Source organism: Sminthopsis crassicaudata, chromosome 1 (assembly GCF_048593235.1).
Source record: "Sminthopsis crassicaudata isolate SCR6 chromosome 1, ASM4859323v1, whole genome shotgun sequence".
Taxonomy (NCBI): domain Eukaryota; kingdom Metazoa; phylum Chordata; class Mammalia; order Dasyuromorphia; family Dasyuridae; genus Sminthopsis; species Sminthopsis crassicaudata.
The window spans coordinates 471,550,413-471,577,107 of record NC_133617.1 but is presented as its reverse complement, the minus strand read 5'-3'; the positions used below and the strand labels follow the sequence as shown (position 1 = coordinate 471,577,107).

Genomic DNA, 26,695 nt, shown 5'->3' with positions numbered 1-26,695 from the left:
GAGCTTAAATCAGAATAATTGTTTTGTGAATTAGGTTTATTTATCTGTTTAAGGAAATTAGTTATTCATATATTTAGATAAGAAAGTACAAATTATAATTATTTTCGATCAGAAGTTACAGTTTTGAATCTAAAGAAGACTAAACATTAAAATATGTAAATGGGCATTTCTGAGTAAACAAAACAAGCATAGGCTTTGAAAGGAATATTCATCCTTATTGTTTAAACTTGTTTAACTTTAAACATCATCTAAAAAAAAGCAATCTCAACCCTTCACTTCTTGCTTTCTTATTTATTTCTTAACCCTTGGTAGTCTGGCTTTTGAAACACTGCTTGTTTTCTTGGTTTTTCTTGCTCCTATCTGACTCTTCTTTATCAGTTATTTTTACTGGTTGATTATTTATATGATGATCCCTCTCCTTCCAACTGTAGGTGTTCTCCAAGGTTGCACCTTGGGCCTTCTTTTATTTCCCTTATCTCTACTCCCATTTGGTGACCTCATGGATTTAATATGATCCCTGTGTAGAAATCATCTCTATATGTAGCCCTAGCCTCTTTCCTGAGCTCCATTCATCTCCAACTGCTGCCTCCTAAACATCTCCAGTTGGATGTTCTGAAGGACAACTCAACATTTCTGAAATTGAATATCTTTATCCCCTAAAAAATTCTTCCAGACATCTTTAATTTTGTCTAGGTCGCCACCGTCCTTCCAGTTTCTCAGGTAACAGCATAAGGGTTCACCATGAGTAATCCTCTTTCATGCCGCATCAGTTACCAAATGTGGTTTCTGTCTTTGTAACATCTCTAATATTCATGTCTTTCTATCAAGGCCATCACCCTAGTTTGGGTCCTCATCACCCCTAATCTGCACTATTGCAAAGACCTCCTTATTGGTCTATTTGCCACAATTCTTCTTTCTCCCATTCATCACACAGCTGGAAAAGTGATTTTCCTAAAACACAAGTCATTTCTCACTCCCACCCCCACTCAATAAAGTTTACTTTATTAGCTGGATCCTATTAGTGCTAAAATCAAATAAAGTTCCTGTGACTTTTAAAGACTTCCACAAACTAGCTTTGATGTGCCTTTCCAACTGTGTTAGGCATGATTCCCCTTCTCATGCGCTATAGTTTAGCCAAACTGGCTGCCTTACTGTTCCTCACATATGATGACATGGTCACCCATCTTTCTCTGTCCTTTTATACTGCTGTCTCCCATATTTGGAAGGTGCTCTCTTCTCATCCTTAGCTTTTAGAATCTCTAACTTAACTTCAGAGCTTCAGTATCCTCTTCTCCCCACCTCCAAATTTATATTTTTTCATATGTACTTATATATGCCTAAGTTGTCTTTCCTGCTTCAGATAGGAAGTCTGCTCCTTAATGTCAAAGACTATTTTAGTTTTGTCTTTGTATCCCCAGTACCTAACATTGCAGTGGTTTATTAAATTCTTGTTGATTAATTGTTTGATCTACTCTGTTAGCAGAGACTTTAGGGAAATTTTAAACAAAAGTTTAAGACAATTTGAAAGGATAATCCTAAACTGCCCAGTGGGCTATAAATTTGTGCATGCTCTTTGACCCAACAATACCACTACTAGGTTTATCCATAGAGATTCTCCCTCAACCCCAAGATGAAAAAGGATCTGTATGTACAAAAATATTTATAGCAGCTCTTTTTGTGGTGGCAAAGAATTAGAAATTAAAGAAATATCCATTAGTTGATATGGGTGAACAAGTTGTGGCATATGATTGTGATGAAATATTATTGTAATAGAAGAAGTGACCAAGATGGTTTCAGAAAAACCTGGGAAAACTTACATGAAGTTGATGAGGGCAGGATACCTACATGAAGGAGAGATGTTGCAGGAATGGGTGAGAGTTTCCTTGTTCTCCAAGGCAGGAGTTCCTCAAAGGCTGTGATAAAAGCTTTTATTGTTAAAGAGGCACCAAGAGAAAGACTTCCTTGGCAGGCAATATCATTCTCAAGAGAGAAGTGATTTGCAAAGAGACATTTTTCTGAAGACCCATTTTACACTTGAGTCTAAGAATTGACATTCTGTATGCAAGACCATTTGAGTTTGTGTAACTTTTTGTTGATTTTACAGGGCTGTCTTAGGTCAGTTTTTAACTTTTTTTTTCTTGGGTAGGAGTGTGTGTGTGTGTTTTCTTTGACAACTTGGCTAAAATAGAAATGTTTTGCATGACTGGGGGAAAAAAAAGGATAATCACAAAGCAAACCACTCACTCACACTCAAGAACAATGTGTGGTGATGGGTCAGGTCATCTTGATGGCACCTCTTTTGGATAAAATAGAAAGAAACTCCTCTGTTTGACTTGTAAAAAGCCTTTCATCTTCTGGCTCCAGCCAACCTTCCTGGGTTTATTGTGCCTTCCTGCTGTCTAAAATTACAGCCAGACCTCTCCACTTGGTATGCTTTATTCCATTTCCCATCTCCATGCCTTTGCCTGAGCTGTACCCCAGTCCCTGGAATATACAGCCTCCTCACTGTCACTTCTTGCAGAATACTTTGCTTCCCTCAGGAAAAAGAAGAGGCAACTATGAGGCCCAGGAAGGACAGAGTTCAAATGTTCACTTCCCCTGTCTGCCTCATTTTTCTCAACTGTAGGGGGGGTAGGAGATAATATTGTAAAGCACTTAGCACAGTACTTGGCACATAGTAGGTCTTTAATAAATAAGTGTCCTTTTTATCCCCAAAGTTCAGCTTAATTGTTGCCTCTTACTGGAAGCCTATCTTGTTCCCTCCTCACTCCTCCTTTCCCCTAATTTCAATTGCTAGTGTCCTCCCCTCAAAAATAACTTAGTTATCTTACATTGTTTATGTTTGAATTTCCTTTCCTGTGTATGTATTATCATGTACACTCCTCCTAACTAGATGAATTCCTTGAGAACTGAGGTAGATTTTTTTGCTCTTTATCAGTCTAGCTTTTTGGGTTCATAAATTCCTTTACAAAGGATCTCTGTGCCACCAGAAGGGGGTTCTCCATACCCATGCACCAAATCTCAAGGAGTTTAGGGGAGCTAAACCTCTTCATTTGGTTCCCTGAACCTACCACTAACCTCATCATTTAACTCTCTGCCCACCAGGAACCTTAATTCCATTTTGGTTCCCTGACCGGGAATCGAGGGGAGACTTCCCTGAATCTAATCTCATCATTATTAGTACTTGAACTTTGCTTAAACACGTACAATCCTTTTAAGCATATTTCCATATTTGTTATGTTATGCAAGAAAAATCAGACCAAAGGGGAAAAAACACAAAAGAAAAAGCAAACACACACACACAAAAAGATGAAAATCCTATTCTTTGATCCAGATTCAGTCTCCATAATTATTCTCTCTGGATGCAAATGGCATTTTCGATCCCAAGTGATCTATGACAAAAAACTCATTACTCTGCCTAAATGCAAAGAACTGTCAGGGACAAATGTATTAATTTATATTCTAAGCATAGGTATGCTTAAGGAGAAAAAAAGAGGAAAGAACAGTTTCCATTACAGGCTATGGTGCCTGACAAAATTCTTTAACAAAAAAAAAATTGGGGTCCATAAGTTTTGATGAGTTTCGGATCCCCTCAATTCCTGATCAGGGAACCAAATGATGAAGTTTGGCGCAGGGCAGAGAGTTGTGGGAACCCTTTTTGGTTGGCACAGGTCCTTTGTAAAAGAATTTATGAATCTGAAAAGTTAAACTGTGCCAGTTTGAGAAGTCAGCTTTTGCTAGGAGGCTAACTTCCTCAGTGGCAAGATCCCGACAGAAAAGTAAATCCAGAAAAGCAGAAAAATCCTAACAGAAAAATAAAGAGGGGTTAATGCTGAGAAAAGGGTATCTCTTCACAATGGGCAAGGGGTCCTCATAGGCAGCGCTTTGCCAAGGGGAATGAGGAGTTCCTTGGCATGGCATGTTCCTGCTTTTGGCCTCTGTAAGGAAGTGCCCCAAAGCCTCTTTTTATAAATTTGAAATTTTTGCTAGGAGCTGATGGGCAGTTTGAGTTGAAATCAGACTGAGATCTTTGGATTGAATAGAAATTTTCCAATTGAATGATTAGTCCTAGGCTAATCTCCAACTCAATAGAGGTTAATAGAAATCTAGATCTCTCGTTTCCGACTAAGTGGGAGTGGTCTTGGACTCAACTAGTCCCACCAAGGTAACAGAATGAACCCACTTTATCTTGATTTTCTCAGGCGGGTCTCTCCCAAGAAAGTTCAAGGAGTTCTCTAGCATTACCCCGAAGTCAGGACAGTTTCAGGGTCCCCCCCCCATCATTTCCAGTAAATTGATGTCAAATAGAACTATACTAGTATTCTTTTTGGGAGATCTATTCTTGAAGATCTGTCTTCCTAGAAAACTTAAGTACTGAGCAATGAGACCAAGCCTTTTATTAAGCATCTCCTGGTGTGTCAGGCTCTGTGTTAAGGGTTAGGAGATGGGGGGAGGAGGAGAGAATAGCAATTTTGTAATAGTCCCTGTGCCCAGGTTGCTGTCTAATTGGGGAGATAATGTGCAAACAACTCTTTACAAACAAGATATATACATGATGAATTGGAGATAATCACCTGAAGGAAGGTAAAAGCTTCTTTAAAGGGTGGCACTTTAGCTGGGATTTAAAAAAAGTCTGGGAAGTAGACATGAGAAGGGAGACTTTCTGACCTCGAGGACTTGTGGAAATGCTGGAGTTTGAGGAATGATGTCTAGGGTAAGGAACAGGAACAAGGAGTCTATTGTCATTGGGTCACAATGAACAGGGAGTGAGTTAGGGTAGTGCCAAGACAGGGAAGATAGGAGGGGGTCAGATTATGTCAAACAGAGGGTTTTGTTTTTGATAGGAGATAATAGGTAGGGAGGCTTGACATAGGCAAATCTGAGCTTGAGGAAGATCAATTTAACTGAGTGAAGAATGGACTGAAATGGAAGGGCTAAATCAGAAAGACTCATCTTCCTGAGGTCAAATGTGGCTTCAGACTCTGGGCAAGCCATTTCACCCTGTTTGCCTCAGTTTCCAAATCTGTAAAATGAGCTGGAGAAGGAAATAGCTCCTATATGTCTACCAAGAATACCTTAAATAGGGTTATGAAGAGTCAGACTCAACAGAAAGCAATGTACCCAACATTTAGGTTATGTTTATTAATATTTACCATATTAAAAATAAAACTGACATGCTATTCAAATATTTATTAATAACAGATCTATTACATGTTAATATAGATAACATATTTTTAGGAATAATAACTATTTTCCAAATTAGTAAGAGGAAGGGCATTGTTTTATATCTTTAGAAATCTCTTTATTGTCTTAATTCTCTTTAATGAGTTAATAGAATGCTTTTGCATTCAGTCTTTTGCAGTATATTATTTTGGTTGAAGTCTGAAGAAAACCCAGCTTCACAGACATACTAGAAAATGTTGTTCATTGGTTTCATTTGTATCTGACTCCTCTTAATCCCATTTGGATTTGCCTTTTCCTTCAGTTCATTTTACAGATTTTACAGAGAAAACTGAGGCAGTCAGGGTTAAGTGACTTGCCCAGGGTCACACAGATAGTGTTGGAGGCCAAATTTGAACTCAGGTCTTCCTGATTCCATGACCATCACGTTAGCTGTTCAATTAGTTAAATACTTTCTTAATATTATTATGAAACTGGCGCAGGGCAGGGAGTTGTGGGAACCCTCTTCTGGTCTGCACAGGTCCTTCGTAAATGAATTTACAAACCCGAAGTTCCTGGCAAAAGAAGTTTATTATTAAAACTGAGAGGTTAGCTTTTTCTGGCTGACTTCCTTGGTGGCAGGTCTCGACAGAAAAGTAAAGATCTAGCAGAGAAATCCTGACAGAGAGGTAAAGATCTAGCAGATGAGTCCTGGCAGAAAGAGAGTTTCTAGCAGAGAAATCCTGACAGGAGGTGGGAGGATCTTGTTAGGGAAATAGGTGAGTAAGATAAAGAGGGAGTAAGGCTGAAAGAGAATGTCTTTCAGCAGACAGAGAGTCCCTCACAGGTAGCTATGTTAAGGGAAGTCCCTTGGCCTGGCATGATTCCTGCTTTGAGGTCCTCTGTTACAAAGGATTGAACCCAGCTGCCCCCTTTTATAATTGAAACCTTGGCTAGAAGCTGGGGGTAGCTCTTGGTTGGGGCTGGGAGCAGTTTGAACTGGAATCAGAAAAGGGAATCTTGGAATTGAATGAGTGTCTCTGGGCTAATCTCCAACTCAATAGTTAGATAGAAATCTCCAGCTCGGGCTAAGTAGGAGTGGTCTAGGACTCAACTAGTCCCTCCCAGATAACAGAATGAAACCACTTTATCTTGATTCTCTGGGGCAGGTCTCTCAGAGGAAAGCTTAGCATCCCCCCAAAGTCAGAAAGTTTTGGGGTTCCCCTCCTCAAAACTAGGAGTCAGATAGGTGGCACAGTAAATAGACCACTGGCCCTGCAGTCAGGAAGACTGAAGTTCAGATTTAGTCTCAAACACCTACTAGGTATGTGACCCTGGGCAAGTTATTTAACCTTGATTGCCTCCCAACAAATGTTTATTATGAAAATAGTTTGACCTCAAGACCTTCCTCAAGCTTTGTTGGTTAATTAATCTAGGTTAGATGTTTGCTAAGGTCCCTGAAAGCTCTAAAATCATTCATCCTCTGAAAAGAAGTCTTAGTCTTAGACTAATAAAAAATACAAGATTTCTGAGTTGCTGGAAAGTAAATCTAGAAATAACCTATAAACAAGCATTACTTCTCTTATAGAAACTTCTCCAGGAAGGCAAGTCTTAGAGGATTTTTTACCATAAGAGTAGACACAGGAATAATCCAAATACATCTGCTTTAATTTCTCTTTTTCTCACTTTCCTATTACATTTGCTGGATCCATTTTTAGTTTTAGAGTATTTGGAGGGGAATAAAGGTTTATTTTAATTTTCCAAGTTGGCTCTTTTGGGCTTGCTGCCTGCAGAACCTTGCACTCTTAGCTGAGGTGTAACAATTGGCCCACATTCTGAACTAATCAAGTTGGAATGTGAGCTTCCACATCATCACCTGTACATTGACCTTTTTGCCAAGGCTGTTAATTCTGCTTTTTCAACTGTTTGTTTTCAAAAGTGCCTGCCCAGGTCTAGTATTGAATGTGATTTTTTGGTGACTTGTTCTGATCCAAGTCATTTGTAAAAGTGACCACTGAGTAGTTCTTTATTTTTAAGGGCTTATTTGATGTGGTCCAGTGGCAGGTTCTCCTGCCTGTTAATAGTTTAGAAGTAAGATAAAAATTTAAGTCTCAAATTTCTGCATCATACTTGCCTAGATGTTGAATATGTATCATCAAGATGTTGAGACATTGGGTGCTACCCTAGAGTCTTCTGCCCTGTCTTAATTACATTCATTTTTATCATTCCCAACTTTTGCTTGTTCATGGCAAATTCTTAAGAGAAATGTATAGGGTAAGTTCCATTCAAAACCTGTTAGCCCCTACTTCAAATAAGTTCTCATGTAAGTGAGAACTAATTCAGTGTTGCCACCTACTTTTTAAAGTTACATTTTCCAAGTGCTGTGCCTCACTCAGTTACTTCTGATTGGCTTCAATGCTTTCTTTGTGCTTATCTGGCCCAGGCAGCAGTCCTTTACATTTTATTTTAGCGTGACAGTTACTGTGAGGACATTTGCTACTTAGTTTGTTTTTAATGAATGGCCTGGTATGCTTATTTGTTGCTGTCTAAATAATAACATACTATTAAGTGGGGAAAAAAAATTTTTTAATAATTCAAAAGAAAATATAACCAATACCCTATTTAATCTTAAGGCTTTCAAACATCTCATATGACACAGGTTGATTTTTTTTTTTTTATCATTGGTTATACTTGTAATGTTTTAAAATATACTAAAGCCACCGTGCAGAGCTCACAGATGCCTCAGGAATGGGTTTCTAGTTTTATATGTTGTCTAATTTATTCTTCACAACACCATGAGATGGATGCTATTCAGATCCCCGTTAGAAAACTGAAGCAGGTAGGCTAAGTAACTTGTCCAGGGTCACACAGCTATGTCTCAGATAGGATCTGAATTCAAGTCTTTGTGCCCCAAGCCAACCCTTTATCTCCATTGTAGTACCTAACCCACCTTTGAAGTAAATAAAAATGAATAATTATAAATAAATAATGAATCTGAAGGCTGTCATGTTCTAAGTTGTCACCTTGATACAAATGTACCCAAAAAACATTTCCTGATAAGGTGTATATAAAGTATCCACATTCAGTTGGTGTGACTGGTATAAGGCAGCCACATAACAACTGGTTTTAAGCAATCTTAAAATTCTTTCACATACATGATCTCATTTGATCCAAATTGCCCTTGTCTGTAGGAGTGACTATCTCCATTTTATAGATGAAGAGATTGGTCAAAGAAATTAAGTAGCTTGTCTGAGATTTCTACAAATTGCAGAACCCGGACTCTGCCTGAGGTTGTCTTATGTCTTTATCTACTGTTGTTTCAGTGATACCATATGTTGCCTAAGTTTCATAATATCATTTCTCAGTATTATGTAATCTTAGAAAACCCGTCTGTCTTGTTGTGACCTTCATACAATAAGTATATATAGTGAGTTTTTAAATTTTCTTGTCCTGCTTCAGATCCCAAAATAAATGTGCATTTTAAAATGAAAAATATTTTAATATAAGCTGTAATGTCTACAAACTGGTCAGGATAGTTCAAGGTCACTTTAAATGCTAAGTCTATAAGGTCTCTTTCCCCTTTCACTGGAAGAATCCTTTATCCTTAGCCCTTTCTGAAAGCAGTCTTAGAACTACAAAAATAAATAACGTGGCAAGTTTCTTATATAAAGAGGATTACAGAGAGAACATTTCACACAGAATTAAAAATAAGGGGGGAAGGGAGGTTGATTGGTATTAAGCTGAAATATCTCTTTGTTAAAGGAATATACTTTACTTTCTGCCAAAAATAATATATTGCCCTAATTGGGCATTGTTTTTTCGATTTTAATTAGACTCTTCCATTTAAGCCATTGTTATTACTGCTCTTTGAAAGGAGTTTATTCTTAATGTTTTCATAGCATTAAATAGAAGTTATGTCCTCTAAAACATATTTTCCAATGGGATTACCCTGTCCTACATTTAGATTTGTTGTTGTTGTTGTTGTTAAGATCTTCTGAACGTTCATTTTGAATGCCTATGTGCACATAGATATTTGGTAACAGGAAAGTTCACTATCAAGAATGTACTTTGTTGTTTTACAGTTACTTTGGATTTAAAGTCACTTTTTCAGTAAATAAACCAGTCGTGTTTGAGCTTGGTTGAGCTGCTAAGAGAGCATTTTTCCCTTGTAGTACCTGACCAAACAAGTGGAGCTCCTACGACAGATGAATGAACAGCATGCAAAGGTTTATGAGCAGCTGGATGTCACCGCACGGGAACTAGAAGAGACAAATCAGAAGCTAGTTTCGGACAGCAAGGCGTCCCAGCAAAAGATACAGAGGTAAGGTTCTTATAATCTGTCATCGTGGAAGTCGGGGGAGACTTTGAGGAGCTGTTTGGCCTACTCTATAGAGATAGACTGAGAAGTTAGGGGATGCAAGGAAAGTGTGACCCACTGAACAGATAAAAGAGATAAAGTTTGGGCGTGTTTTCTTTGCCCTGGGATAAAGGAGAGTGAGTTAAAGAGAAGTCACTTCCAATTAAGAAATCCCACTTTGAGTGTAGCTAATCTCCCTTTGCAGCTCAGGCCCTTGATTGAATGTGACAAGCTGTAATTGGTCTATGTTCTCTTCTTCCAGTCTGACCGAAACAATTGAATGCCTACAGAGCCATGTTGATTACCTCCAGAACCAGATGGAGGAGCTGAAGACGGCTAATGGCAGGAGGGGGAGCCAAGAAAGGTGTGAGCAGCGAAAGTCCATGCACAGCTTCTCGTGTCTGAAGGAACTGTATGACCTGCGCAAGTATGCTACTTCCTGTCTCTTCCTTTTGTATTTACAAGCAAATTCAGGGTTTCACTTAAGCAGAAATTGTCTACTTTTCCAAATGTACCTTTCCTAAAAAATTGAATTCTGTTTATTAATGGCAATTCAGTATAAACCGTCATCACTTGGATCCAGAAATTTGAGGAAGATGGATCCAGCTGTTTCTTTCATTTCAGATTAGATACACATTTTTTTTTATCTGAAATCATCCTAAGAGATTTTTCTAAAAGTACCTTTTTTGAGTTTTCACATTAGAAGATTAAGTGGATACTTTATTAGCCAGAATGTTTCTTGATAAGTAAATTTGGTCATTCTAAAATCATGAAAGATAATTTTTTTTTTTTTTTTAAATGAAAAATGTTATACTAAGGTATAACATTCTGGCTGATGACATTGTATAGAGTTGATTTCTAATTAGTTTATGAGCCTGTAGATACCTTCCTGGGGCCTTCAAAAACATCCACCTATATTAATGGAAGTACTCCCAAACCCCAAGGAATAGAAATACTAAAGTTCTTTTGACTTGAATTCAGAGTACCTAATAGGGGAGTAGCAATAGTTCAGGTATCAAATTTATGAAATTAGCAATATAGGTATTCATAGGCCTAAAATTCCCTCAGGAAACATTGTAAATGACAACTCTTTCAAGGGAATAAAGTAATTTATGGCCTGGAGAAAGCCTAGCCTTGGCATCCAAGTTATCCCGTAGGAACTGGTGTCCCAAGTCCAAAATTGAGTTGACAAAGTTGAAGCAAATGATGTTTGACCGAGCCAGACCACAATGAAAGTAAATGGTCTTATAATGTCAGTTCAACAAATGTTAAGCATCTACTGTGTGCAAGGCACTATATTTGACATTGAGAACAATGGCACAAATGAGAGTCCCTGTCTTCAAGTAGCCTCCATTTTTTTAAGGAGGGAAGAAAAGATATGCAGATCAATAAAATGCAAATAATATACAATGCAGTTTCAAGGGTACTGATACCTGAAGGAGTCAGGACATGGGAAGACTTGAGCAGTGAGTCTGATAAAGGGGTGAGGAGGAAGGGAGATAATCACAGAGATAGAAAGATTATGAGTATGAGAAATATTGAGTGGGCTGGTTTGACCAGAAGGGAGAGTGGGTGAAGGTGAGTAATATTAACTAAAATGGAAGGCAGACTATAGAGGGCTTTCGGTGTCAGCCCACTGAAGAGTAAGAGAATGATGTAATCAGATCCACATCCTGGGAACATCAGTGTGCAATTTGTGAAAGACTGAAGAATAGAGACTAGAAGCAAGGAGACCAAGTCAAAAGCTGTTGTGATAATGCAGATTAAGAAGTGATGAGAGTCTGAGCTAAGGTAGGTTTTTGATACTAAGAAGAAGGTAGGACAGGTCAAATTGACAAGACTTGGCAAGAGCATAGAGAGGTTGGGGCATAAAGGAGATGATCCCAAAGTTGTGAATCTAAGTAACTGGTGATGTCTTAAAAGAATTAAGTCTTTTGAAGCATATGGTTGCCTGTCATCACAAGGATCTTATAGCCAACAGCTGACCTGTGCTGCACCAGAACAAGGCTGCTCCATAGGATAGGGATGGGACAATCATGGAAAAATGGGAAGAGCTCAGCTTGTCAGTTCTGACTTTGATTTTCTCTACAAGAGAAAATTACATTTTGTACAGGAAGGGAGCTTGAAACTAGCTACCTACCAGCCCTTTCTGGTTTCCGTCACCAGGTCCACTATAACTCTACCCCAATATAAAAAATTGGCCGATGTGATTGTCAATGAACCCAGTGATCTTTGAGACTGAACCATTAGGAGGGGCAGTTAGGTGGTGCAGTGGAGAAGAGCACCAGCCCTGAATTCAGGAGAGCCTGAGTTAGAATGTGACCTCAGACACTACTTCCTACTATGTGACTTTGGGCAAGTCACTTAAGAAAGAGTAAGACAGACAGAGATGGGGGGGAGAGAAGAGGGAAGGAGAGACAGAAACAGAGAGACACACACACACAAAGAGAGAATACAGGGAAGTCCCAGTAACTTTAATTTCCTGAGATCTTAACTTACTCCATCAATCTCTGGTTATTTAGGACAACTTTAAAAGCTTGTCTTATCTAAATCTAAGGCCTATGAAGGCTACCAGGTCTGTTCTCTCAGCCCTTAGTTCTCCCCTCATTGGTCCCAGGTTGCCTCTTAATAGGGATCTTACCCATCATCAAAGGATTTTTTCAGACCCCTGTTAGAATTAATAGAATAAATAGAATTTAACTTGAGACAAAACTGTTAATCTAGATAAGGAAACAAGCATGTATTCAGTACTTAATTCTGCACCACGGTGTGCTTTATCCATTTGAGGCTCACAACACCTCCTTTTGAGGAAGGTGCTATTATTTTCCTTGTTTTACAGTTGAGGAAACTGAGGCAGGCAGAGATTAAATGATTTGCTATGGGTCACACAGCTAGGAAGTATTGAGGCTGGATTTATAGTGAGGCCTAGCATCCAACCCCTGTGCCATACTAGCTACCTCAGTAAATAAGCAACTTTATCCAATAGCAGAGGAAAATGACTTGGCACTAATTCTCCCATAAGTTAACATACTGCTCTCTATCTAACAATAGATTCCCCTGAGAATTGAAACTCTATGAAATACTTTAAACACTGAGTATTTACTTTTATTGTATGATTATTGCTTACTGGTCTTATGCGCTTCATGGTAACCATTGATGGTTTTGGAGACAGAATCCTAATAGTTTCTGTGCGTTGTTTCCCCCTTCCCCAGGCATTTCGTGTACGATCACATATTTGCTGAGAAGATAACCTCCATGCATAACCAGCAAACCCCTGACGAAGAAGAAAATGAGAACTTGAAAAAGACGGTCACGATGTTGCAGGCCCAGCTGAACCTGGAGCGAAAGAAGAGAATGACAATGGAGGAGGAGTATGAGATGGTGCTGAAGGAGAACTGTGATCTGGAGCAGCAGCTGGGCGCCTCTGATGCCTACCGAGCCCGGGCACTGGAGCTGGAGGCAGAGGTGGCAGAAATGCGGCAGATGCTACAGACAGAGCACTCATTTGTGAATGGTGTTGAAAAATTGGTACCGGATGCGTTGTTTCTGTCCATCAAAGAACCCAGCCAAACCCTGCTTGAGGAAATATTACTGGCTGGGCCAGAGCTCAGCAAAACACCTCTCAAACGTAGCAGCAGTGAGATAGTCCTGAGTAGTCTGGCTGGGAGTGACATCGTTAAAGGCCACGAAGAGACTTGCATCAGGAAGACTGAGGCCATGAAGCAGAGAGGGATTTCCCTGTTGCATGAAGTAGACACCCAATACAGAGCTCTGAAGGTCAAATATGAAGAACTGCTAAAGAAGTGCCAGCAGGAAGAGGACTCCCTGAAACATAAAGCAGTGCAGACTTGCAGAGGTTCACCCCCATCCCCAAATATGAAGAGCACAGAAGCTGAGCCGGTCCCCAGCAGCCAGGAACTGGCCAGCATCATTCCAAACCCCAGTAGTCCGACCACCCCTCCTCCAGAATACAAAGCTCTCTTCAAGGAGATCTTTAGTTGCATCAAGAAGACTAAGCAAGAAATAGATGAACAAAGAATAAAGTATCAGTCTCGCTCACCGCGTTCTTAGCTAACCTGTTTGTAGTACTCTAGCTTTTGCTTTTATACTTTTTCTGCATCGTTCCACTTCAAAGCCAGAGTTTATAATTGATCCAGGTTATACCGCAGCCACTGTAAATGTTGCAAACGAAGACTCCCTCTTTGCTGACCCCACAAATGTATGGAGCAAGGAGGGGAAGCAAAGTAACTATTAGGATCAGTAGCTGTGACAAAACCAGCTAGCTGTCTGCAGAACAGGCTGGTGCATGGACTTGAATGGAGTTTATATCCCAAGGAAGCCAAATAGGGTATATGTAGGACAATTATGTGTACTTGTAGTGGGAGGGTAGGGCCTGGAAAAACTGGCATTCAAAATGGGCGAGTCATTGTCACCCACATGGTTAATGTAGCCTAATGTGAGCATTTAAAACCCAGGTAAAAGTCAATATTTGAGGCAGCTATCCTAAAATGTGTATAGGGTACATGATTTTTGAAAACCACAAATTAGTTATGGAAAATATACCAGAGAATAGGTCATTTGGCAAATATGAATTGCATCTTGTATGAATTGGCCTTAAATGTTAAAGGCCAACTACTCAAAAAGAACCAAAGAAGAGCAAGTTATTCACAAAGCATACTTTGTGTGCAGTGAACATGGAGAAAGTTCTCCTCAGACTTGTTCTTATAACATACCTGTTTTCAAGAGCACGTTTTCAGAACTCATTTAGAAAAGGGAAAATGGGAGAGGGAAAGGGGAGAAGGAGCATGAGGATTGTTCATAAGTTCATTAGGACCAAGGTTTTCTTTGAAAAAGCCACCTGTTTATTATGTATATTCCGTTTATTATGTATATTCCGTCGTAATAGAAAGCAGTTTGTTGGCTGGCTGGCCAAATAAACTCTTGCTCAGTTCCTAGAATTTTTGTTAACATTTCTCACTAATTGCAGAAGTTGTAAAAACTTATTTCCTATCTGTTTCCTTATTAAACAGTATTTGTTTCTACCAGTGTGACCTAATACACATTCTTATAAATTAAGACTATTTAAAAGAACTGGAGTTCTGAACTACTGTAAATATTTTTCTAAAAATAAAGCTATCTATGGAAATGAACAAACAAGCCTGTTACTCATATCATAAACTTAAAATTGTTCCATTGGCCAAACCTATTCTTCCTTCTTTGATAAGTAAGTGGTTAAATAAAGTTTAGACCACCATTTATTTAGCAGAGACACATGCTCAATTATTTGGCACTTTGCATTGTGGCAGATGCAAGATTTAGTTTGCAAGATAAATAGCATTACTACTTAACATTAGAAAGGCTCACTTCATCTGGCATACAACCTCCATCCCTTGGAATTAAAACTTAATATTTCATCTCTGCTACTTTTTTCAATTCACTTTACACCAAAACTTTTAATTCCATTTCTTAAAATAGCCTGAATGCTTAGAATTCTTCTGAACATCAAGTTGTCTCTTTAAGTAAGTATAACAAGTGTAAGAAGTCTTTCTTCATACTAAAACCCCATTAATATACAAGTGGGAACTATGAAAGTTCATCAAATAGTGAAGCTGGACAGGACCCTGGAAGTCTTAATTCAAAATCCATGACAGACACCCCTCACATTTGACAGATAAAGAAATCGTTACTTTATAAAGGCCTGTTGGCAAACCAAGCTCCAAAAGATCAAGGATCTCATTGGACAGTTACATCCCTAGCCCTCCAAACAGGACTTGGCACATTGGTGCTTAGTAAGTACTTATATGATTTAACTTAAAACCTTTGAGTGTTTGCCCTTTAACCTTTGAACTTTTAACCTTTAACTCTTAAACCTTTGAGTGTTTGCCCCAGTCCCCATCCCTCCCCACCCCAATATCCTGTTGCTGCTCAAAATAAGAGAAAATAAAACTTTTCTAAACAGAACCACCTTTGTTCACACTCTCCTCAATCCAAATTTTAAAATAGCACCAGAGGAACCCAAAATAATCATGTGCCCTCACTTTCAGAAATATGAAACAGAATTTAAACCTACATGTAAGAAATTAGGGCATAATTACTCCCTTGATATGCAAGTTGTATAATTCAAATCAATAAATCTATGTATCTCTATGGGTAGAACATTTTCATGTATAGTGTTATAAAAGATTGGCAAAACCAAATCTGCCCCTAAGTGAAAGGAGGGAGTGTGTGTGTGTGTATGTGTGTGTATAAATACATTAGTCATTCATATACATACATATGTATATGAATGACTAATATATTAGATACCTAATAAACTTTAAAAGGGAATACCCTCTCCTTGAAATAGACAAGAGAAGCCTTAAAAAATGTTTCTAGTAGATATCAGCTCTAACTATATTTGAATTACTTTAGAACTGTTTTAATCACCCATCTCTGATGGGTGAAAGTACCAGAAAAGTACCATTAACTGGTGCTAGCATCTGCTGAGTTACATAGTCAGATACCTTGCCTCATTGACCAATATCTAATTCATTAGGTAACTTTTTTAGGAGACAAACTAAGCTTAATGTTGCATATCTTTCATGTATTTGCCCAAATATAGATTACCCACCTAAAATACGATCGCTTTAAAAAGAAAACGGGCTAAAAAGTGAAAATCTTAAATAAGATATTTTTAAGACTTAAATTTCTTTCAATTCAAATGTTTTATTTTTATCATCACTGGCTTTTTCTGTCACCCACTATCAATATCTTCTTCATCTTCCCAAATCATCCACTATCATCCATTGCATTCAAATGTGCATTTTTTGAAAGCCACAGAGATACTTCCCCACATTTAGATCCAGCTGTACACTTACATCCTTTCTCACCTAGTAGGAAGCTTCCTCATGGCAAAGTATTATTTTCAGAGGCTGTCCTTAAATTTACTATGTTTATAGTTTAGCTTAGACAAATTAATCACTGCTATTTTGAAAGTCCTATGACTCCATCTCTCATCTTGATCTTTTGATTTTAACAAAACATGATCACCTGTATTTTTGTGACCTAAAAAAACTTTTACCTCTAGAAGAACTAGCTAAATGATAAGGGAAACTCAGGAAGCAATGGTTTCCAATTACCAGAAGATACCGTCAGGGATGTGAAAAGGGATACCTCTTCAGACAGAGGTTGATTAAAATGATCTCCAAAGTCTGGATCCAAGTTTGAGACCGAGATTGTAAGTTTCTGATTGTCTCATACTTAACTCAATAGGAAAGAATGGCCACCCATTGAAGGGGATATATTTTAATTAAAACTAATAAATTTCTACATACATTTTCAAAGCTTTCCAACCTATACAGTTGAAATCAAGAGGGCAAACAAAGGCAGCCCTCAGATTTCATACAAGATAGACTGGCAATTGAATACCTTCCTATATGCAGCCAAAACAGTCAATTTCCCAGCATCTCTCACGGTCTAACTATTGGCTGTGATGAACTGGAACCTGTTCATCAGAGCTTGGATATCTCTAGTTTTGACAGAGTAAAAATCTCATTTTCCCTTCTACCTAATGATCTTCCTCCACTTTTTTTGTGCAACTGCTTTAAAAGCTGGTTACATTGCTTTTCTATTTGTCATAAAAAGATATGGCACCAAAATGATGCCAAGAGTTTGTGTTAGCATTTATTTTTAAAATACACAAAATAGAGATCTGTACATCACAAACTGTGATAATTACACTTCCATGTTGTCCAGGACTTACCTTTATTTGCATAGGTATGCAAATAGGTCAAAAGAATATATAAATTTAATTCACAAGTCCTCTCTATTTGCTGTTTCATGTAAACAATTAAGAGAAAGTCACTACATAAGGTAGTTAACATTGTTTAAAATTTTTAAGTGGCTCTAAAAACCCAACAGTATTATACTGCAATTTGGCTTGTTTAATGGAACTGGCAGATGCTTTTATAGACAAAATCTAAGACTTAGCATCAGCTTCTAGGCATTTTAAATATTAAAAACCTCAAGCTTTTCTCATCTTGTAAACAGAACTTTTAACTTGGTTGGCATTAAATTACAAAATAAAATGTTAAACCATGATTTTTTTTTTTCCATCTTGCCTGTATCATTATATATTCTTTTTATTAGAATGGAACCAAATGAGAAGCAAAATACATTAGGAATTCCAAATGATACTGGAAGAGGATCCTGGCTGATCTTTCCTGGGAGCACTCTGGCCTCCAGCTGGTCATGCAAACTCAACGTGACGACCTCTGTAACTGCCTTGTGCAATGCCCCGTGGCCACATGAAGATCAGATCCTGCCCCGTGTTCCCTGAAGCAAGTCAAGGTGTTACTTCCATCTCTGCTCACTGTGGTATCCATCCTCTGGCCTACGTTTGTGGGGTTAAGCAGTTCACTATGACTGTCAGGACTGCACTGTTCCCTTAAGGTACCACATGCCTCCATAGCTTACACAGCAGTCCTGAGAATAGAGGGAAGAAAAACATCAGATGTGAGAAATTATTACAAGGAACTTTCTCCGTTACATTCACCATGTATCTAAAAGATGCCATCGTTAAGTACTTAAGCAATAGAGGCTAATGAACAACTAAGAGTCAGGAGACTTGGTCTCCAGTGGCAACATAAACATGCTGACAAATTTCTTTGCCAGCCTACCCTATAATTTCTTCATTTATGAAACAGCAAAAGCAAAATGAAGACTATTCTAACTACATAAGGATATTATAAAGGCAAAAGACTGAAAAGAGCATTATGAATAAAGAGACAAAAATACTTGGGATTTTTTTGCATTTCAATACTTAGGAATGCTGTGGTTTTTTGAAATCTAAAATACTAGGTAAAGTACATTTTTCTCAAAAAGGTTAACTAAGATAACAGAAGCCTGGACTGGGATCAGGGGAGCTAAATTCTAACCCTACTCTGTCTGCTAGGAGATAGTGTGTTCAAAAGGCCTGGGTTCAAATTACAACTCCTAGCTACAGAACTTGGGGCGAGTCAACCTTTTCAGCTTCCCTTTTCTCAACTATTAAATGAAGGAATTGAACAAATTTGCTTCCTAAGCCTAATAAGGCTCCTAATGTAGCTGTAAGACGCTAGGGCACATCATTTCATTTCCCTTGATTGTGGAGAAATAGACAGTAAAAGGCACTGCTAGAAATCAAACATAGGTCCTTCAATTCCAAAACTAGAATTTTTTTTCAAAGTAGTCTGTTTGCTAATTTGTAGATGCCCCTGCCATGAAGGAAGGGCTTTTTAATCTGATGCACCCAAAGTGAGCTTTTACCTTTAACACTTTATCCACCTCCTGTTTGCTGAGATCTTCTCCACATTCTTGATTTAGTCGAGTCTGGATTAGATTCCGACGCACCCGATAATTTTTAGAAAATATTTCAAGTAAAACCTGTCGATGCTTAAGAGGCAGTAAAAACACAATCATTTGAAATGCTCACTCCAGAAAAAGGAAAAAAAAAATTCCAAGCAAGAAATTCATAGACATGACAGGAGATAGGATGAGCTAACAGTTCAGAAGATGATAATGAAGCCCTCCCACAGGAAGTTGTCATTCCTGCCCTTCTGTAGGAGGGGGAGGGGAAACAGCCAAACTGTCTTTGGCCTGAAGCCTTCCTCATCCCTCTCTGGGAGATCTTCATCTCTGCTCTGGGCCAGGAAAAACAGTCAAACTACTCTCTTAACAATTCCATTTTTAGCGCAAGTCACTTAAGGTCTGCTTTTTAAAAAAGAGGTCACTCTTCTTGGTAGTGAAACGGGGGCTGCATAAACGCTGCCCACGGCCTCACAGCACTTGGCTTGGATGGCTCTCCTGTTTTTCTCTGTTTACAAGGTTGGGTTCAATGGGAAAGAAGCAGGGCTTATCAGAAACGGATACTGGAGAGTAAAAGCAAAGGGCATCAATAAAACTTAAATTCCTGGAAAGTTGCCTAAGATACAGAGAAGTTAATGACCTGCCCAGAGTGGTGGATATAAAGGTCAGAGGTGGGACTGGAATCCTGTCCTCCCTGATTCCCAGCCCAGCTCTCTGCCCACTTTATCATGTTGCCCCTACCAAGAACACAAACAGAAGAAAAGAGGCCAACTTTTTTTAATTTTAAATCCCACCTCCTGAAGTGGGACTTGGAAGGAAACACAGTGGGGACACATAGCTACATGCTTCAGCAGGGCTCCTGATGTGGTCAGAGCAGGAGTGCCTTACTTTACAAAACAACTTTTTTATCTAAACCTCTTTTCAAAGCACTAAGATAAACTTATGACTTATGGGGAAACTCATGGACCTCACACGACTTTCATGGTTATAAAAATGCCAACAATTCAAAACTCAAAAACTGTAAGGGGTTCTTTTCTAAATCAAACAACCCCTTTCAAACAGTCACCACACATGCCCAATAATGTTTTTTTGGGTTTTTTTAATCTGTTATTTTCTCAAGGTCAAATACATCTGAATAAATTCAGGTATCTTCAGCCCTTTCCCTTCCCCTCCACCTAGTGGGACCAATTGTGGCTAAGGGATAAATATTCTCCTAACCCTCTCCTCCCACCCCTGCCCCCTCTTAAGAATTTGGCCACAAAGAAACCCTTTTTTTCCCTAGCACAACAGGTGAGTAATAGTGAAAAGGGCGTGATGGGTTCCTTTACCTGATCACTCATGTCTCCAGACTCCCAGAGAGCAAACACCTTCTGCTCATCAGGAGAAGCAGCAGTCTGTGGAGGAAACTAACCATGACACACATGTGAGCTGGGCTTGAACTGGGTTTGATTTTCCTAAAGCACAGATCTGACCATTTCAACCCTCTACTCAATAAACTTCAGTGGCTCTCTATGACCTCCAAAATCAAATATAAAATCTCACCTAGTTTTTAAAAGTCTTTACAACCTGACCCCTTCCTTCCTCTCCAGTCTTCTCACACAGACCTTATTCCTTTCTGCAATTCTACTAAATCAGCCTCCTTGCTATTTCTTGAGCAAGACACTACAATCAACAAGGCCATTTATTTCCACTGGCTTTGCCCCAGGCCTGCATCACTCTCCCTCCTCACCTCCAGCCCCTGGCTTCCTGTAAGTCTCAACTAGAGACTTCCAGCTTCTGCAAAAAGCCTTCCTCAGGCTGACTATCTCCCATTTGTTCTGTCTTCATGTTTGCACACAACTGCTTTCTGTCTCTTCCTAGATGAGTTCCTTGAGGGGAAGAGACTTTACACAGAGACATTTCCCTACTTCCCATTCATTCTCTGCAAATCTAATTCTAATAGAGAAAGAAAAGAAACAAGAGAATGGCTCTTTCCCAGATTTCCAACCCAACTGGCAAGAGGAAAAAGTGACTACAAGGAACCAAAAGTGGTTTCTTAGGGACCGGGAAGACATCTCCCTTGAGCCCCAGTAACCAACCCCAGATATAAGGCTTCCTCGGACTTTACCTAAAGAGCCCTGGCTCTGGATCTCTGCCAGAAAGCCTAGAGAATGGCTGAAGGAGCTGACACTTGACACTTTATGACTGCCCAGTAAAGGTCAGGCTTCTGAGTTGGTAGAGATACTGGAACAAGAGACCACCCACTCCATTTTCAGTCCTCAAGTTTATAGATTTCAGTCTTACAACCCTATCACTGCTCAAGATTTGGGATGTACCTTCCTTTGGCACCAGCATCTTCAATGACAACCTATTTTAACCCATCTCCACCAACACAAGTCAACTGGAGAGACAGGAAAAAGTAGAAAGATAAAGGTAACCTGTCCAGAAGGCCAGGGCCCACAATCATATACAAGGCACAGCCTCCAATTGCTGTGCTTAGTAATCAGAAGTATCCTTGCCCCATCTCCTTCCTGGGATACTCATCTAAAAATCAAAGATTTTGTTTGAGAAAAATAATGATGATGACAACAGCATTTATATTTAGTACCTACTATGTGTCAGCTGCAATGCTAAACATACTATTTGATTCAGGCCAATTCTAACAGACTTGTGATGGAGAGAACCATCTGCATCCAGAGAGAGGACTATGGGAAATGTAAATCAGAACATAGTATTTTCACCATTTTTGTTGTTTGCTTTTTTTTTCCTTTCACATTTTTCCCCCCGTTGATCTGATTTTTCTTGTGCAGCATGGTAAATGTGGAAACATGTTTAGAAGAATTGCACATGTCTAATATTATGTTGAATTATTTGCTATCTAGGGGATGGGAAAGGTGAGGAGAGAAAAAAATTTGGAACAAAAGGATCTGGCAAGGATGAATGTTGAAAGCTATCTCTGCATGTATTTTGAAAATAAAAAGCTAACAACATATTTAACATGTATAAGACTGCCTGCCATTTAGGGGAGTGGGTGAAGGGAGGGAAGGGAAAAGTCAGAACAGAAGTGAGTGCAAAGGAAACATGTTGTAAAAAGTTATCCATGCATAAGTTCTGTCAATAAAAAGTTATAATTAAAAAAAAATTTTTTTAAAGCTATTAAAAAAAAAAAAACAACCCAAATATGACCTCAGTTGATCCTCACAGCAGCCTTGAGAAATAGGTGCTATTATCTTCATTTTTACAGTTGACAAAACTGAGTTAAATAGAAGTTGTGACTTGCCCATAATCACACAGCTAATGTCTCAGGCCAAATTTGACTCCAAAACCCATCCTCTATCCACTGTTAATAGTTGCCTTTTAAAAATTCAGGAGATGAAAAAGTTTCCCAGCCTCTTCTTTCACCTGTGGATGTATTGTCATCATCACTATTGTTGTTGTTTTAAAGATAGGTGGTTCTTCTTATTTTCCAATCCACAGCCAGCCAATCAGAATGAAGCCCGTGAGATGGCCTGAAGTAAGGCTGTGCAATGGAGCAACTGCTAGAGTCACAGAAATAGCAGAAGCCCCAAGTGTGGTTATTACAAAATAGTTGGGTGAGCTTAAATATGTCTCAGGTTTCTATATCTATAAAACATCAATTTCACAGAATTATCTGAAGACATTTCTATTGAAATGTGAGAGCCATGGTTAATTCCAATCTTCAAATATCTAGCCAATCATGAAAAGTCAAACGGGTTTGTTGGTCAGCCTAACCATTAAGAAGCAACCAAGGTGGTTTTTTTCCCCTTTTGTTCTGATTTTTCTTTCATAACCTGACTAATATGGAAATATGTTTCAAATGACAGTATGTATACACCTATATTATATTGTTTGCTATCTTGGGAAGGGAGGAGGCAAGGAGGGGAGGGAAAAAATTGAAATTCAAAATCTTACAAAAATGAACGTTGAAAACTATCTTTATATGTAATTAGAAAAATAAAACTACCAAGAGAAAAAAAACAAAAACAAAGAAGCAACAATAGCTTATCATGGGCAGCCACTTTGGCCTGCCAGGGCAGCCACCCATGAGACTTACGGAATGCTGAGGGCTACTTTAAGCTCATGTGTCTAGAGGAGTCTGATATCTCTTTGGGATGTTTCAGTGAGACCTAAGAATTCCCTTTCACAACATTAGCTGGAATTGCCATTCTTCATAATCCAGGTTATCTATGGAAATAGCATGCCTTAAAGGCAGGCTCTCCATACTAACTTCGCTAACATCTTTCTCTCTGCCCAACAGAACCTGTATTGTAGGCCACTCTCAAATATGGGATGATCAGCAGAAGTGGTTCAGAAACCACCAGATAACCTGTGCACCACTAGAAGAAGCTCCAGAACTCCAAGCCACAACTACTTGTTAAGATTATAAAACAAGACTCCTAAACACTAACTGCTGCTAACCCTTCCTCTCCATTCTGGATGTTACTTACAGGCACCAAAATCTGTTTGCAACCTGCAGCCAGCACCGTGTCCTGTAGCATCCTGTCTGAAATGCCACTGAACAGTGTGTGCCCAGGGGGAAGGCTGGCCAAGTGCATGTTGAAGAGGCGCTTCAGTTCACTCAGAGTAAGCACAAATTGCCTCTGAAAGGTGGCCTCCACAAAGGCCCTCAGTTCCCGAGCCATGGGGGCTTCCCCACAGCCTGTTGGGGGGTGCCCATTGAGGGTGTCACCTCCCATGGCTCGTCCAGTGGGAAGTCCATTGGCCAACTTATTTCTGAAGCTGCCACAGGTTGAGGTGTCCATGGGCTCCTCCTCCTTGTGAGCTTGCTCTTCCTCCTCTTCCTCTTCACTCACTGGCTCTTCCTTGATCCGCACACTGGAGGAGGCCTGCATCGCCTGCAGCTGCTCCTTCTTCCACTGCAATTCCCTTTCCAACAGCAGGTGGTTCTGTTGGGCCTTGGCCTTGGCAGCTTGAACTCGCTGATCTCCAGAGATCAGCATAACAGGCACTACAAGGACAAGAAAGAGTGCTGCTCAGAATGGAGAACCCCAGATCTTAGCAGATGATACTTCAAGACCCAAAAGCTGAGCTCCTCATCTCAATTACAAATTCATTTGAAAAACTCCCACAGAAAGAGTTGGGCTACAGGGGAGAAGCCTAAGGGGATAGATAGCCTAAGGGGAATGCAAAGGAAGGATTATTTCTCACCCATTTCCCAAAAAGGAAAAGCCTGAGACCTAAAGGAATACTCCAAGCCCCCAGGAAATAATAGTGAAAAGGAGCCAGCTCTTCCCAGCTCCCACAGTCACAAGGACCTCTGTCCCTCAACTGGTGAAACAGAGTTTGCTGATAACAGCAATGACAAAGGGGGAACAAACCACAGTTCCCAAGGTGTGAGGAAAGGGAAAGGGAAAGGACAAGAGGGCCCTACAGTGGGAGGCCCTAAATTCAACTTTCTATGGTGTGACCCTGGGGCACACCTGACCTCCTCAGGTCTGGGGCTTCTCTCATCTGTGGCGGGACTAGAAGGTGTCAGAAGTCCCTTTCGGTTCCCCCTCGGTCCTGAATGCCACTCCACTCTGCACTAAAGGACAGCCCTACCATGTCACCATGCCTGGGCCAAGCCTACTTGAACCTGGCTTCTGGCCAGACCCTCAATTCAATTTTCACACTGACCCAAGGTTAGCAACAGGGAAACTCAGATTCCCTTCCAGAGGAGGCAGAAGGGACAAGAAAAGGAAAGCATGGGAAAAGGTAACAAGTCAAACCTCCCCCAAGCACTGCCCACATGCAGAAGAGGCCTGCAGGAAATTTCTCTTCTGAGGCCCTCCTCCCAGCCCAGTTTACAAACTCCCTCTCAGCCCAAAACCCTGTCTCTACCTTCTCCAAACAAACCTGATTGTCCTTCTGCAGTCTTTGGCACAGTCTCTTTTAGAAGACTATAGACTTTTTCTAATCTGAAATGGGAAAGTATCAGATTAAAAAAAAAAAAAAACAACCTTTTTTTGCTTAAAGTTTTTCTTATCCCTTAAGCAAAAAATACTACAACCCCCTCTATATCCTTCATAAATGTCACATTATCCAGGAAAAAGCAGCCTCTAACTTCCAATACCTCACTAAATAAATCCTGTAGGCCACTCATCTCAGCCTCTCCTGCCTGCCTTCTTCCTCCAGTAATTTGGCCTAAACCTTCATTTTTCATTCTCTGCCCATCTTCTCCAAATTTCCCAATTCCTGGTCGCCAATTCATTCCCTTTAATCCTTTCTTTAAAATCCAAGGCTCCTTTACCTTCAAGTTCCCCACTCCCCTCCACCCACTGTTCTATCCCTCAGCCAATACCTTCACTAACATCACCATTATGGGAAAACGCAAGATCTAGACCCTGGTTCTAAATGCACAAATGGCAGAGATCAATAGGTTTTCCTTCAATGCCGGAAAGAAAGAGGGGCCCTCTCCTGTCGTTTCTGCTGGTCTCCCAGCACCTACCAGGATGACTCTCAGCAAGCACAACTTACTTAGCCTGGATGCCCATCCACAGCATGTGCTGTCGCTGAACGACGTCTGGATGCTTTTTGATGAAGTCCTCATCATAAGGGAGCAAGAACTCCCAGCCTTTGTTGACTCTCACTACGGCCATGTGCTCCAGAAAGTCCTTTACATCCTCTGCACAAAGCTGGGACCCAAAGGGACAATGATTTTGGAGAAAATCTGAGATTCCCAAACTTAGCCTCTGAATGGGCTTAATTAGCTCTCTATCTTAGATCCTCAAGTCTTGAGAGCTGGTATTTTTCCCTGACTAGACCACACTGATTTTTACTCTCTTTCCCCAAATTGTTCCAACAGACTTATGTGAGGGCCTCAAGAACAAGCTGAATGAGATGAAAAGAAGCCACTAAGCAGAGGGGATAAAAAGATTGATAGACAGACCCACCAAATACCACTCGGACATTAGCCATGTAACTCTGAGGAAGTACATAAGTTCCCTGAGGCTCAATTTCCTTACTTGAGAATTAGGAATGTGATCATCATAGTTAGTTGTGAAGATTATGTGATAATGCATGACAAGTGCTTTAAACCACATAAAAAGTCTTTGACTCTTATGATAACTGCCATCTTAGGGATCCTATCACAAGTTCTGTGGGCAACTGACCCAAGGCAGGGACATCTCTACTTGCTTCCTCGATGGGAAGGAAATAAGCCTCTCTGGCTACCTGTCTGGCCTAGTGCTCCCCTTTCTTCCCTTCTCCCATTGCCTGGGCCCCAATCTGGGGGGATTTGGAGACAAATACTTACTTTAGTAACTGTTGCTACTTCCTTCCTCACTACCCAGCGACTCTGTGTGAATTTCCACATCTGGGGAAAAGAAAGACAAGGGTTTCCACATATCTATAAGCTCTGGGATGGCTTCCAAGATGGCTTCCAAGCAGAAACAAAAACATAGCTTCCCAACAATCAGGGGGCTGCACAAGAGCCCTTAGAGATAGGAGGGAGGCATGCTTCTTGTCTCCTTTGGAGAATGGATGCCAGAAAGCCTTCTAGAAGCCACAGCAAACACACAGCATTCTCCATTGCTAGAAGCTTCCCTTTCAGTTCTCTATCATCACCAACACTGACATGAGTGTCCTTATATTGGCTTGGGATGTAACAGTGGGAAGCCAGGGACAGGCTCTCCTATCTCTCCTTCCATCATCATTCCCTTCCCCACCAACTTCACCCAGACTATTAATTCTCTCCTCTTTCCCTATTCTATCCCTAGAATTCTTTAATAAGAAAATCCAGAAAGGACTAAGCACAGAGTAGGTAATTTTAAAGGCAAGAGACATTCTTAAAAGGTGCAAACATCAACAAGGAAGAGAAGGCCCCATTCTCTACCTATTCGCTTCCTCCTCCTC

At 39.9% G+C, this 26,695-nt stretch overlaps 2 protein-coding genes across 6 annotated transcripts in view; one reads left to right on the top strand and one right to left on the bottom strand.

The window, feature by feature from the left end:
• CDR2 (cerebellar degeneration related protein 2) overlaps nucleotides 1-14,671 on the top strand; it is a 29,615-nt gene extending 14,944 nt beyond the window's left edge. Inside the window, exons 3-5 of the mRNA XM_074281024.1 lie at nucleotides 9,333-9,481; nucleotides 9,780-9,944; nucleotides 12,730-14,671. Coding sequence (XP_074137125.1) covers nucleotides 9,333-9,481; nucleotides 9,780-9,944; nucleotides 12,730-13,588 — 1,173 coding nt within the window. The 3' untranslated portion in view covers nucleotides 13,589-14,671. The remainder of the gene's footprint in view (nucleotides 1-9,332; nucleotides 9,482-9,779; nucleotides 9,945-12,729) is intronic.
• Nucleotides 14,672-16,202: 1,531 nt separating this feature from the next.
• POLR3E (RNA polymerase III subunit E) overlaps nucleotides 16,203-26,695 on the bottom strand; it is a 32,202-nt gene continuing 21,709 nt past the window's right edge. For all 5 annotated transcript variants that reach the window (XM_074281018.1, XM_074281020.1, XM_074281017.1 and 2 more), the window contains exons 16-22: nucleotides 26,097-26,156; nucleotides 25,319-25,476; nucleotides 24,698-24,759; nucleotides 23,290-23,810; nucleotides 20,170-20,247; nucleotides 18,803-18,928; nucleotides 16,203-17,980 (exon numbers count right to left, since the gene is read on the bottom strand). In XM_074281018.1, the coding sequence (XP_074137119.1) occupies nucleotides 17,924-17,980; nucleotides 18,803-18,928; nucleotides 20,170-20,247; nucleotides 23,290-23,810; nucleotides 24,698-24,759; nucleotides 25,319-25,476; nucleotides 26,097-26,156 (1,062 nt within the window). In that variant the 3' untranslated portion in view covers nucleotides 16,203-17,923. The remainder of the gene's footprint in view (nucleotides 17,981-18,802; nucleotides 18,929-20,169; nucleotides 20,248-23,289; nucleotides 23,811-24,697; nucleotides 24,760-25,318; nucleotides 25,477-26,096; nucleotides 26,157-26,695) is intronic.